Below are 13,531 nucleotides of genomic sequence, written 5' to 3' on the forward strand. Positions count from 1 at the left end.
ATTCGTGCTGCTCGTATCTTTTCACTTTTTTTCTACAGCTCTAGAAGGAAACACAACGGTTATTCATGTAAAGCGCTCTGATACCTTCGGGTCAAGTTCAGACTACATAAACCTGAAAAAAAACAGCAGCCCCCCGTCTCTTTAAATATTGCATTTAAGAAACCATTGTCTGGACCCAATCATCTCGAATTGACCTAGTACGCGTCCTGCTGCAGTTTATGGCGTTTTATACACCTAGCATGGCCGCCCATTGAGGTGAGCGAATCGTCTTGGACGCCTGAGTACACGCCCACTTTCACCGGTGACGCATCATTGATGCCGGAAAACTAGGACTCACGGGCGGAAGTGGACTATTGAAGGCGGAAGTTCCTGAATTTTTTTTCGACCTTTCTACGAGATCACAATGAATCGTCTTCTGTTGCTGCTACTGTGTCTGGCTCTATTTGGTAAGTGACAAGCGTCACGTTACAGATGGTGAGGCTTGTTTCCTCCAATTACTTGAATGGGTGGTCTCGAAACAGAATACTTACCTCCCATGCTTAAAATATACAGCAGATCTAAAGAGTATTCTCTCTTGACACCAGACGAATGGTGCCTTTCAGTAGCCCTCAACCCATGATGCCTTTCTCAAACTTTGTGATGCTCTGGCCTCAGGAGCCTCCCCTCCATATAGCTCAGATGCCTGATATCAGGACTGCAAGTAGACCTGAACTTGGGAGAGGGAGGGGGCGCAGAGCCGACACTTGCTTCAGTAGCGTCCTGGGCAGAAATACTTTTGCCGCACTCGCGACTGCGGGTGAATAAAGTGAGTCAGCAACCCCTTTTCACAAGCCAGTCTCATGGCTCGCTACATCAAAGCAGCAACTTGCCTCTGAAGTCACCTGAATCGCCCACAAGGTAGATTCCTCAGGCTGGTTCCAAGTTGTGTGTTGGGTTGGGGGTGTTGTGTGTGTCGGCAGGGGTTGGGAGACAGATGGGAGCACAAGGTAGTGGGACTGATAAGGCGCTGAAACGGCGGCTGTGAGAAGTTAAATCGATTGAAACTTCTTTAAATGAAATCACTGTAGCCAAGTAAGCGGATTGTTGCTGTTTGCAGGACCTTTATGCAGACCGTTCTGTTCGCTCCTCTGAATATCGGTGCCCTCTGACTGTTTCATTGGAAAGGTATCTTTTCTTACGAAAAGCGACGCAAGGGGCATAACAAGCAAAATTCTCACAAAAGTGGGGACTAGGAGCGCTTGAAGGCCCAGCTTATATATTCCATAAATACTTTACTGAGTAGAGTATGAAGTTCCTATACCAAGATTAAACAGAGCGTGGTGACCAGGTCAGTCAAGTCTCCATGAGTCACAGAGAGTTTGACTCTTTAGGGGAAAGTGCCCTCACACATCCAGAAGGGTGTCATGCTTCATCACTCGGCGAGCTCCATGTCGGGCCGGCGTTGCAATGCCCAACAGGCATCCACAAGGGAGCTCTTTACCGTAAATCTTTTCAGTATGCCTTTCTGAGATGTATGAAGCGTGGTGTGGGACTCAAGTGTAGATTGGTGTGAAGTGATTTAGTCTACTGTGAGTAATTGTAAATTGCAGACAAAAATATGCCAGAACGTCCTCTAAAACGTTTTAATTAGTGAGTCCCCTAACCTACATTAAAACAAGGTATGTGTTATCGCCAGAGATTATAGTCTTATGTTAGCTGGTGGGTCGACATGTTTCTTGCCCTGTTCAGTCAGTCCCAAAGGGATCTAGTGGCAATTCTTAAGGACCAATAATTCCTAATCTACACAAGTGATTGGAATCAGTAATTATTAAATGACCCAATTTCCAATCGCCACGTAATGGCCTATTTCCATATCCTTACCTTAAAATGTATATAAAAACCGACCATATTATGTTATTTTGAAGCTTCCTTGGGTAGGGGCTAAGCTGCACATGAGGCTCCTCAGCAAAAGCGCACGGGACAACCTATCCGGGCTCTGCTCCCTATTTTTATCTGCGCTTTACTATTAGTCACAGTAGACTAAATCACTGCACACCAATCTACACTTTACAGCCACCCACCCAGGCTTCATACATCTCATGATGGCATACCAAAGAGATCTCAGGTAAAGAGCCCCCTTGTTTGCGCCCGTTGGGCATTGCAGCGCCAGCCGACGTAGAGTTCGCCCAATGATGAAGCATGACACCCTTCTGGGTGTGAGGGCACTTGCTCTTAAAGAGTCACGCTCCCAGTGACTCATTGAGATTTGACTGACCTGGTCACCATGTTCTGTTAATTCTCGGTACAGGAATTGCATAACAAAGAAATGGCTTGCAGGAGACACAATGGGTGTGGAGGGATCTGCCAAGTAGCATAAGAAAGTGCTCCCACATATGTTGAGGAGTAGACTTATATGAACCCCATTAACGGTGTACTGCGATAAAGACATTTTATTCTGGGAGGCTTCTATCTGCTGTCACTAAATGTGGGCAGTTCACCAGTAGCACAAAAGGAAGGGGTATCCAAAGACAATAATAATTAGGATACCTGGTCGTAATGTAAAAATATGCATGTATTGGTATTTATATAGCAAATGCCTAGAGGAGGAGCAGCAGAGCGTTCTACATTATAGGAGTAAATATAAGACAATGCAAGGTTGTATACAATATGTGGTGTAGTGTAGTTCCTATATTCCCAATAGGCTCTGCGCATTGGAATTATGTATATTATAGATTAGATGTAGGACTGAGGTCGACTAGGTCTCTACTGAATATACTAAACTTAATTGTGTGTGCCAGCTAGCTCAGAGGTCACTAGAAACTTTCTCAAATTCACAAGAAGGGATTAGTCTCTGACAGCCGCATAAACATGACAACTTTGTTTCCCCAAGATAAAACGTATCTTCAGAGTCGTGGAAACAATAGATAGATATTTCACTCAGTCAATCGTGCATGCTTCGTTTCACTAGAGGTGCAGAGAAATAGATTGACGGGCGTTTTCAATAAAAAGATTTATTGAACAGTCTTCTTTCTCAAGCATAAGAAATGAACTGCTACAATCGTAACACAGTTTGTAAAATATAATGCGTACAGTATAAATAGAAAAAAATAATACTGTAAGAGCATTGCATGGTTCCTAAACCATAGAAAAATACATACATAAATAACAGAGGCTAAAAAAGTACTCAACTGGCGCTTCTAAAATACGCTTACCCCGGTGTACCTAACCTAAGCTTAGTACAAGGGAAGAAGTAAGTGAGGTGTAGCATAAATGTAGTATTCTTTTGCCAAGAATCTGCCCAAGATTTCTCTAAGGGTCTAATCAGCTCCGTACCTTAGTTTAGAATGGAGAAGGCTGGTCTTGGGACTAAATTTCCCAACAACCCGCAAGGGTAGCTTGGAAACACTGGATGTGGATTTCTCAGCAGGAGAAAAAGACAGCGTCTCTTTCAGTGCGTCTGCTGGATGGTCGGCTTCCTTCAGCACTTGCTGTAGCAGCCTGCGTCGGGCAAGTAGATATTCGAACTGCTCCAAACCACCGTGTGTTTGCGTGTGCAAGTGTGGGCATATTTATACCTTGAAGGTGCCTAGTTTGACGTATGGTTGGACATAATAACATCATCAAAGAGTCTCAGTTCTTTGAAAGCTCCATGAGTTAATCAGTAAATCAGTGCTCAAGCAAGGGGAAGTCCCTGACTGCTGAAGGCGGGTTTTTCCAAGAAATCGTTGTGGATTTTCGGAACTAGCGGAAGTAGCCTGCCGTATTTGGACTGCTTGAGCTATGCCTAAATATGGTTATGATTTCTATGCCTATATAAGGATATAGTGATTTATACCTATATAAGGGCATGATTCAGGAAACTTCCATAACAGTGGAGGCTAAAATCTATTTTTTAAATACATTTAGACTCATGTCTTACACATTAACATTTTAGGCACAGTGAGATTAAGTGATTTGGCCAAAACTATGCAATTTTCAGTCAAGTGTCAGACTGGATTCAAACCTAAGTCCCCAGATTGACAGCTTAGCTACTAGAACACTCCTTCCTTAGTTCATGTTGTAAAACATTTTTTTAGCAGTTTAGCAGTTCAGAATATATTTGAAAATGCTTAATATATTGGCCTTCATAAAACTTTGTGATCACTCATATTCTGTGGATAGTGTACCATAGCCAATGTTCCTCATGCTATCTACTGAGAAGATTGAATGCAAATTATGTTGGTATGTAGATATTATACATGGACAGCACCTTTATTAAACTGTCTTTTGCTTAAGTTTCAGGTTTGTCTAGTCGCATATCACAATGAGTTAAAGCTATGTTTCTATTTAGAAGGAAGGGATACAGTACGAGTGACTGTGTAATATCATCCAATATTCCCAATGAGGAAGACTGATGACACCATAAAACAAAAGGCCAAGTGGTTGTTTATGGTCACCAGAGGCCCAGTGTGGCAATATAGGACTGTTCTACACGTGTATTGGATTATCTTATATTGCATGTTTATTTTGAGGTAGTTGGGTTGAAAAAGCTGTTTTCTTCAAAGTGCTGCTAACAATTGGCAATGAACAGAATGAGAATGTTTGTTTTGTTTACGTGTCACAAAATAATTCTTTATAAAACAATGGGTGATGATGAAGTCAGGAAATGTATGCAGTATCTGCCGAGTTCACTACATAATTATGAATTTACTGAGTTTAACACATAATTTCCAGAATATGCATATTTCACTAAAATATTGTTTGTAGCTAAGATTGATGGAAATAATACTCACAGAGAATGTACCACATATTTAACATTTTCTTGTTGCATAGTTTGTCTAACCTTGAGCATAATTTAGTCTTCAGTGCTGCATAATCCTACTAGCCCATACAGTGGTAAAACTATGCAAAGTGGTTTAGGGGCTGTCTAAAAGACAAACTCCTTATTTCACAGGCAATCATTAAATATTTTCAAATTTTCGCAGTTGCTTGTGATATGAGGTATAATAGCACTGCCTTTTCTGCAATGTAAGCACCAACACAATTTTTACTTGACCTTAGACACAGTTTCTTTCTTTCTGAATGAAAGAGGGTTGGACAAAATTACTGAGATTTTAATGTGCACATGCTTCATCGTAAATTCATCATTGAAAGTAGTGTTTGCAGTCAGTTAGTCACACAGCTTTATTCGATCTTTTGTAAATAGACCATAAAAGCACAACAGCTCATATAAAACAATTACAAGTTATTAAATACATTTAGACAAAAAGATAGCCAGACACAGAACTAGGTGTAGACTCATCTGCACTTCTCTCACCGGGCTCCTGTAGCTCCAACCAATGTAAAACCCATGGATCCTCAACCAGGGCACAGCTAATGTTCCTCCACTTAGTCCAGCCCAGTAATGTGACAGTAGAAGGACTGGCATTTGGATCAGCAGTGAATGACAGCATTGTACATGATGTGCAGAAGCAGGCCAGCATTAGAATAATCCAGTGTCCACCATACTGAGAATGACAGCGGAAGGGACTGACAGGATAAGATAAAAGCATTACTTGCCTTCAGTGATCGGAGCAGGAGTAGCCGGGATTGACAACATTAAACCTGCAGACATTGAAAGCAAGACCTATTGAACCAGGGGTGTGGCATTCCAATAGCCTGACATCCAGGACATATTGCATGGGGTCATGGGTAGTACGTTTTCATATTTATTTTGCCCTTGGGGTAAGTAGGCCCTCTCTGCTGCATCACAAACCCTTCGCCTGCCAGTCTACTATACCACCTGGATCTTGGAAGGGCATTTTCTGCAGTTAAGGTAGCGTGTATCCATATTTAAATGCTGTGCAAACTTGTTTTTATGTGGTTTTTAAAGCAAAGTCTTTATTATTATGATGATGAGCGCTTCAGGGAAATGTAAACACTGACTGTACTTCTGACATTGGTTCCAGTTTAAAAATATGTACACATTTTGCAAAATTTACCAATATGAGGCTAAATATAAGGCACCCTGTATGCCCTCTGATTAGACGCAAATATTTGCAGGAGCTTGAAAGCAAGATTGATGATTCTTTGCTTTCAAAAGGAAATGTTCACAACAAAAATGCACCTAGGAAAAAAATATTTTGCTAAACTACTGTGAAATTCTTTGGCACCATTTCTTTAAAGGACCATTTAGTAAAATTTGTTGATACAGGCTTGTATTTCCAAACATATTCATAATGGAAAATCAGTGCAACCACTTTCAACAATATTATGGGAAACACAAATATAAACAAGCATTTGCAATGCAATAGGTCGCGCATTAGGAAAGTTTGAGCTATTGGTATTGTATATGACAAACTTGTTATTTATGTGTTGGTTTTGAAAATAGTGAAATTAATAGCTTTGTCCTTTACAATGCCAATAGTTTTAACTTTCGCAAATGTGACACCTATAGCATTTGTAATGCAATATGTATTGTATTAACGTGACTTAGATGTATTGATATTACAAATAACAATGGCTTTAATTTATTTTTAATACTTAAATAAAAGTTATTGTAATTTATAATGGCAATAGCTTAAACGTTTGTAAGTAACTTTTGTGAAGATTATGTTCAGTGTATTTTATTGTGACTAAAATCCAAGAACAGAAGTGAAATATTAACTTTTTTTGTGACATTTGTAATAAAGCTTGTAACATTGAGAGAACATATTTGAACCAGTTGTTGAATGGTTGCACAGATTGATGCTGTGGTGGCGCTGAGTGACGTGGTTGCGACGAGTGATGCTGTGGCTTTCAGTGATGCTGTGGTAGCGCATAGTAGTGATGTAGGGCCCCTGAGTGATGCGGTGGTGGTGCTGAGTGATGCTGTGGGGATGCGATAGAGTGAGTGCGATAGATAGATAGAGGGAGGGCAATAGATAGTGTCGGCAATAGAGTGAGTGCGATGGATAGACAGATAGTGAGTTAATCGTTTTCTGCTGTGGGCAGCGTGCTCCTTAGAAGAATTCCCCAGGTAAAGGGAGGCTTTGTGTGAGCCGCATTCCAGGAAATTTACAGTGACGGTATGAAGAGAGATTCAGAAAAGGGGGTGGTGATGAACAGAGTGTCTGAATTAAGCAGACCACTCTTACCCAGTCCAAAGATCAGGGCTTGATCCACCACCGTTATTTAGCTCACTGCACCATCCCAGCTCAGAGCCTGGCTATATGCAAATTAGTCTGTCCCTGGCCCAGTGCATCATGGGAACAGGGCAGACTAAACTACCAAGCCAATTCTTCACCAGAAAGGAGACAAGCTACCGGGGACCGGTTTCTAGCATTTCAGAATCGCCTTTTCTGAATCGTTTTGTCCACCACAAGCGTGGAAGGGTATGCTCAGATGTGAGTCCCTTGCTCATTGCAGACCAAACTACCTAGCCAATTCTTCACCAGAAAGGAGACAAGCTTCCGGGGACCGGTTTCTGGCATTTCATCCGTCGTCGGCCCGGCTTGCTTGAATCCTGATGGTGCAGTGAGCAAGGGACTCATGTCTGAGTGTACCCTGCCACACCTATAGTGGCCAAAAACGATTCAGAAAAGGGGGTGGTGAGGAACAGAGTGTCTGAATTAAGCAGACCACTCTTACCCAGTCCAAAGATCAGGGCTTGATCCATCACCGTAATTTAGCTCACTGCACCATCCTAGCTCAGAACCTGGCTATATGCAAATTAGTCTGTCCCTGGCCCAGTGCATCATGGGAACAGGGCAGAACAAACTACCAAGCCAATTCTTCACCAGAAAGGAAACAAGCTTCCGGGGACCGGTTTCTGGCATTTCAGCCGTCGTCGGCCCGGCTTGCTTGAATCCTGATGGTGCAGTGAGCAAGGGACTCATGTCTGAGTATACCCTGCCACACCTATAGTGGCCAAAAACGATTCAGAAAAGGGTCCCTTGCTCATTGCACCATCAGGATTCAAGCAAGCCGGGCCGACGACAGCTGAAATGCCAGAAACCGGTCCCCGGAAGCTTGTTTCCTTCCCAGTATAAGAATTGGCTTGGTAGTTTGGTTTGCCCTGTTCCCATCATGCACTGGGACAGGAACAGACTAATTTGCATGTAGCCAGGTTCTGAGCTGGGATGGTGCAGTGAGCTAAAAAACGGTGATGGATCAAGCCCTGATCTTTGGAATGGATAAGAGTGGTCTGCTTAATTCAGACACTCTGTTCATCACCACCCCCTTTTCTGAATCATTTTGTCCACCATAAGCGTGGAAGGGTATACTCCGATGTGAGTCCCTTGCTCATTGCACCATCAGGATTCAAGCAAGCCGGGCCGACGACGGCTGAAATGCCAGAAACCAGTCCCCGGAAGCTTGTTTTCTTCCCAGTATAAGAATTGGCTTGGTAGTTTGGTTTGCCCTGTTCCCATAATGAACTGGGACAGGAACAGACTAATTTGCATGTAGCCAGGTTCTGAGCTGGGATGGTGCAGTGAGCTAAAAAACGGTGATGGATCAAGCCCTGATCTTTGGACTGGGTAAGAGTGGTCTGCTTAATTCAGACACTCTGTTCATCACCACCCCCTTTTCTGAATCGGTATGACGAGAGAGGCAGAGAATCTCATGAGAATTGCGGACCTGCAGGCCTCCATTTTTGCTGATGCGCATGAATCTCAGTAATTCGTCTGCACACAGTGATAAATGTATCCTCCTTAGCTGTAGCCATTGAACCACTGGCTCTATGTGTTGCATGCATGCGTTAATGTGGCAGTCTATTTTGGCCAGCAGGTGCACTCACAACACAATTAAAATGAACTACTATTACCCAATGTAACAGTACTCAATTCATCCACCTTAGAAGCTGGAAGTGTGAGTTGGTCCTGCCAGGATGTGAATTGATGACCTTCATTACATAACTGCAGATGTATGCAGCGAGCATTTAAAACAGAAAAATCTTCCTGTGAATGTGTGTGCGTGTGCGTGTGTGTGTGCATGTTTGTGAAAGAGTTAGCACTAAATAGCACGTGTGTGAGTTGGTCCTGCCAGGATGTGAACTGATGACCTTTATTACATAACTGAAGATGTCAGCAGCGAGCGTTTAAAACACAGAAAAATCTTGCTTTGAGTGTGTGTGTGTGTGTGCATGTGTGTGAACTGATGACCTTTATTACATAACTGAAGATGTCAGCAACGAGCGTTTAAAACACAGAAAAATCTTGCTGTGAGTGTGTGTGTGTGTGTGCGTGCATGTGTATGAAAGAATTAGCACTAAATAGGACATGTGTGAGTTGGTCCTGCCAGGATGTGAACTGAAGACCTTTATTACATAACTGAAGATGCCAGCAGCGAGTGTTTAAAACACTGAAAAATCTTGCTGTTTGTGTGTGTGTGCGTGCATGTGTGTGAAAGAATTAGCACTAAATAGCACGTGTGTGAGTTGGTCCTGCCAGGATGTGAACTGATGACCTTTATTACATAACTGAAGATGTCAGCAGCGAGCGTTTAAAACGGAGAAAAATCTTGCTGTGTGTGCGTACGTGCATGTGTGTGAAAGAATTAGCACTAAATAGCACTATTGTGAGTTGGTCCTGCCAGGATGTGAACTGATGACCTTTATTACATAACTGAAGATGTCAGCAGAGAGCGTTTAAAACACAGGAAAATCTTGCTGTGAGTGTGTATGTGCGTGTGTGCATGTGTGTGAAAGAATTAGCACTAAACAGAATGTGTGTGAGTTGGTCCTGCTAGGATGTGAACTGATGACCTTTATTACATAACTGCAGATGTCATTTAAAACACAGAAAAATCTTTCTGTGAATGTGTGTGTGTGTTTTCCTGGTCGTGGTGTGCGAGGCTTCCTTTCAAGTCTGGTGGGGTAGCAAGGGAGCCAGTAAGTGGGAGGGAATAGCTCTCGGCATTGCTGGGTGGGCGGGGGAGCAGCAGCCTGTGGTGTGAGAGACAAATGTTGGGGTGAGGAGGGGGGAAAGAGTGCGCTGCAGAGGAAGAGATTGAAGGTGGGAGGGCAGGGGAGATAGCGAAAGGGTGCGAGAAGAGGCATTGCGCAGATGGGGCGGGGGAGAGCGTTCCTTTGAAGTGTGAAGCTTTCGGCATTGCTGTGGCGGGTCTGATGCGATAATGGAGGCGGCTCGGGGAGCAAGCGCGTGCACGGGCACATGCACTCGGCGTAATGAGGAGTGGAAACGCAGAATGGTGCCATATTGAAACTGGACAAGACTGAGTGCACAGAAGAGAAGCCCAGCAAGTATTCAATAAAATGTTTTTTGCAATTTTCACCCAGAGTGTGCTGGGTATACTCAGACGTGAGTCCCAGGCTCTCCACACCACTGGAGTCAAGCTATCCAGGCTGATGAAGGCTGATAGCCAGAAACTGGTCCTTGGATGCTTGATTACGATCTGGGAAAGACATGGCTTGGTAGTTCGGACTGGACTGTTCGCATGAGGCACAGGGTCAGAGCTGATTTGCATATAGCCAGTGTCTAACCCAGGGTGGTGTGGAGTGCAAAAAAACGAAGGATTTAGGCCCAGATCCTTGTACTGGGGTGAATGTATGACATTGTTCTACATTCTGTCCATCAACTGTGTTTTTTGCAGCAAGTATTCACAGCATGAAGCAGAGGTGGGAAAACATGAATTAGAAGTGAGGCAACTGTGTGTTATAGATGAGAGAAATGTCTCTGTGCTGCCCTAGGGGGCGTCCCCGTGCAGCGCCACACCAGTACAGAATCTGGCTTTTAACCCCTGTACCGAGGGATGTACCACAACTTATAAATCAATTCTTATTGTACATTGAGTCATGGGCCAATCGCAATTTAGGTATGAATGCACTGCTCTGGTTCCTTCAACAAAATCAATGAGCAATCTTAGTGTCTTCGCTATAAATAAAATACACCATATGTATTTTCGGTAGCCTTCTGTCTGCACTCCAACTGTCGTACTAAGGGGTGTCAAAAGACACACAAACAGTGGAGCAACCAATGTAAAATACTTTGAGATCACACATTTTACACTGACAACTCAGCGGTGTGCCCCTGTATGTGTTGTGGGGCATGTATTCATCGGCTTTGTGAAAAGATTTGGATAGCATTGCATCTCCCACGGTTTAATAAAGCTGTCTTTGTTAGAGGCTGGACTGCACGGTCTTTTATATTTTATGTATACACTGTTAAACACTCATCCGTTTGGGCTGGGCTGTAATTAATTGCACCTTCTCTCCATTACCACTGGCCATTTATACAATCTTTCAGAGTTATATTAAGACTGTTCGCAACCACACGCTTTCAGAAACAAGCAAAACATCTTGGATTGTAGCCCTGATAAGACAGTCTTAAAGCACTGCCCGCTCAAAAAATATCACCCTGCTTCCAGCTCACCAACAGCTGGACATAAAATTTAAAAGAAGAGTGAGAATGCGATGCCAGATTTACAGTAGGGATGTGGCAGAGGCAGGAATATCGGGCGGTAGGGTCCGAACTGAGTCTGGATATAAACACAATAGCGTGTAGAAGTAGGTGGAAAACTGAAAACACGTGGTAGACTTTGGAGAGCATAATATGTGGCAAAAATTACACATGAAAGAACAAGGAAAGGGAGTGGTATGAGAAGAGGGCTGCTAGGAAGCGGTGAGTGACGAAAGGGCTATGGAAAGAAAGTCGTGTGAAGTAGGAGTCCATGCAACTGAAAAGATGCTAGCGAGAAGGGAGTACAGGTCGAGGTGATGCAGAGAAACGTTGTAAAAAGAGATACTGATAAGAGGCTAGGGGCAAGGACGCAGACTAATAAAGAGATGTGGAGAAACAGGAAGAAAATACATATGATTGTGAGCGGGAAAAGAGAGAAAAGGGATTCTATGAGCAAATGAGCCTAACAAGTAGAGGAGCTGGGAAAGAATCAGGAAAAATGTGGGTTAAGGAGAGAAATGAGGAAGTGTGCAGAGCGCAGGAGAGATGGGTGCGATAATGGGAAAAGGTTTGGAAAACAAAAGACGCGCTGGAGCAAGAGATGAAAATAATACATTAAATTCTAATACACAGTGATTGGTGAGCGGAGATATGGCAAAGGAGGAGTGAGGCGAGTCTGCGTCTGAGCAACCAGTGTTAAACCACAGGACTACAATTATCGGTTTGAAGTTTTTCTTTTCTTTATATTTTTCAAAAATCTATATTGCACAGATGTGCACAGCAGGTTACAAGAGTGCACTATATCAAGACATTATATACGAGCATTCCTTATTATGCAGCAGATGTTGCCTCATACACGTAACGCATGATATCGATACAAAGAAGAAAACGTTGTGGTAAGACTGGGGGAGTAGTGTGAGCTATGAGAAGAGGCCCATTCAATGAAGGAGAGAAGCTAGTGGAGCAGAAGGGAGAGTGAGCGAGGAGCCAGCAACTCACTGACCATCACCAGCGGCCGCAGCGGAGAGCGCGGTGGAGGTCGCAGGATGCTGAGAGTTACGGATTAAGCGGTAAGACACCAGTAGACCACATATGTCAATTGGGCGGGATTTGGCCAGCATTAGGTCCCAGAATACGAACAGGAGTGACTGACACCACGAAGCGTCCTCAAGCCAAGTGTCAACCTTAGGTACAAGCCTGCGACCCCAGCACATGGAGACCCTACGCCTCGCATGGACAAGAAGCATCGCAGTCAGGTGGCGTGTGGCATCTGGGCACAATTTCACGATGCCTAAAAGGCAAAGCAGAGGGTCAGGCTGGAACAGCGACGAGGTGATCTCGGAAGTAGCGGCACACACCTTGCGCTATTATGCGGAGTTCTAAGGACACAACCAAGCGAGGTGGGAGAAGTCTGCCGCAGGAGCAGAACATCGCAGACCTCTATCATTGGGGATAAGTTCCATCTTGTGCAGCTGAGCAGGAGTACGGTAAAGCCTATGCAAACACTTAAAGTGGATGAGGCGCAGGCGGTAATTCGGGGATAGGCGTTTAATCTGATTGCAAAAATAAAGCCAGTCTTCTTGAGAGAGTTAGACACCCAGGTCCTCCCACCACACTACTCGCGCCCAGTCTGTAGAAATGGGAGATGCTGCTAGTGTAAGGGCGTAAATCTTAGTGACCAACTTTCGGGGGGAGGGGGAGGTGTAAAGGAAGTCAAGAGTGACCATCGAGGAAGGGGGCTGGGAAAACTAGGGATGACGCTCCCTGCAAATAGGCCTTAGTTGGTAGTAGAGCAGAGTGTCAATGGGCCCGGAGTCAACAGCAAGAGAGAAAAATGTGTCCCCAGGGTAGAGGTCCGACACTGTGGAAAGCCTCAAGCGGGTTGCGTGTTTAACCATCCCGGATGATAGAAGGGGGGCAAAAGCTGGATGATGAGCGATAGGCATGGCATCCGTGAAGAGCATGCTGGAGCTGGAGAGTTTACAGAGCCCATCCCAGGCCCAGCGCAGAGTCTCCTTCGCGTTAATCTCGGTGCGTGGGAGTTTTGCTGGGGAGAACAAGGCGGTTGTGAGCGGCCATGGGGCAGCAAGGTTGGCTTCCACTGCGACATGTGGCTGAAAAGGAGTGGGGTACTCCTCCATTTGTTTTTGAAAGCCACTGCACTGTATGACACTACACATAACGACACTACACTC

The 13,531-nt window shown here is 44.1% G+C and overlaps 1 protein-coding gene across 1 annotated transcript in view; it reads left to right on the forward strand.

Moving 5' to 3' along the window:
- Positions 1 to 329: 329 nt before the first annotated feature.
- Positions 330 to 13,531, forward strand: part of TGOLN2 (trans-golgi network protein 2) — a 137,627-nt gene continuing 124,425 nt past the window's right edge. The window contains exon 1 of the mRNA XM_086943452.1: positions 330 to 446. Within this exon, the coding sequence (XP_086799578.1) occupies positions 404 to 446 (43 nt within the window). The 5' untranslated portion in view covers positions 330 to 403. The remainder of the gene's footprint in view (positions 447 to 13,531) is intronic.

This window comes from Lissotriton vulgaris, chromosome 11 (genome assembly GCF_964263255.1).
Source record: "Lissotriton vulgaris chromosome 11, aLisVul1.2, whole genome shotgun sequence".
Taxonomy (NCBI): Eukaryota; Metazoa; Chordata; class Amphibia; order Caudata; family Salamandridae; genus Lissotriton; species Lissotriton vulgaris.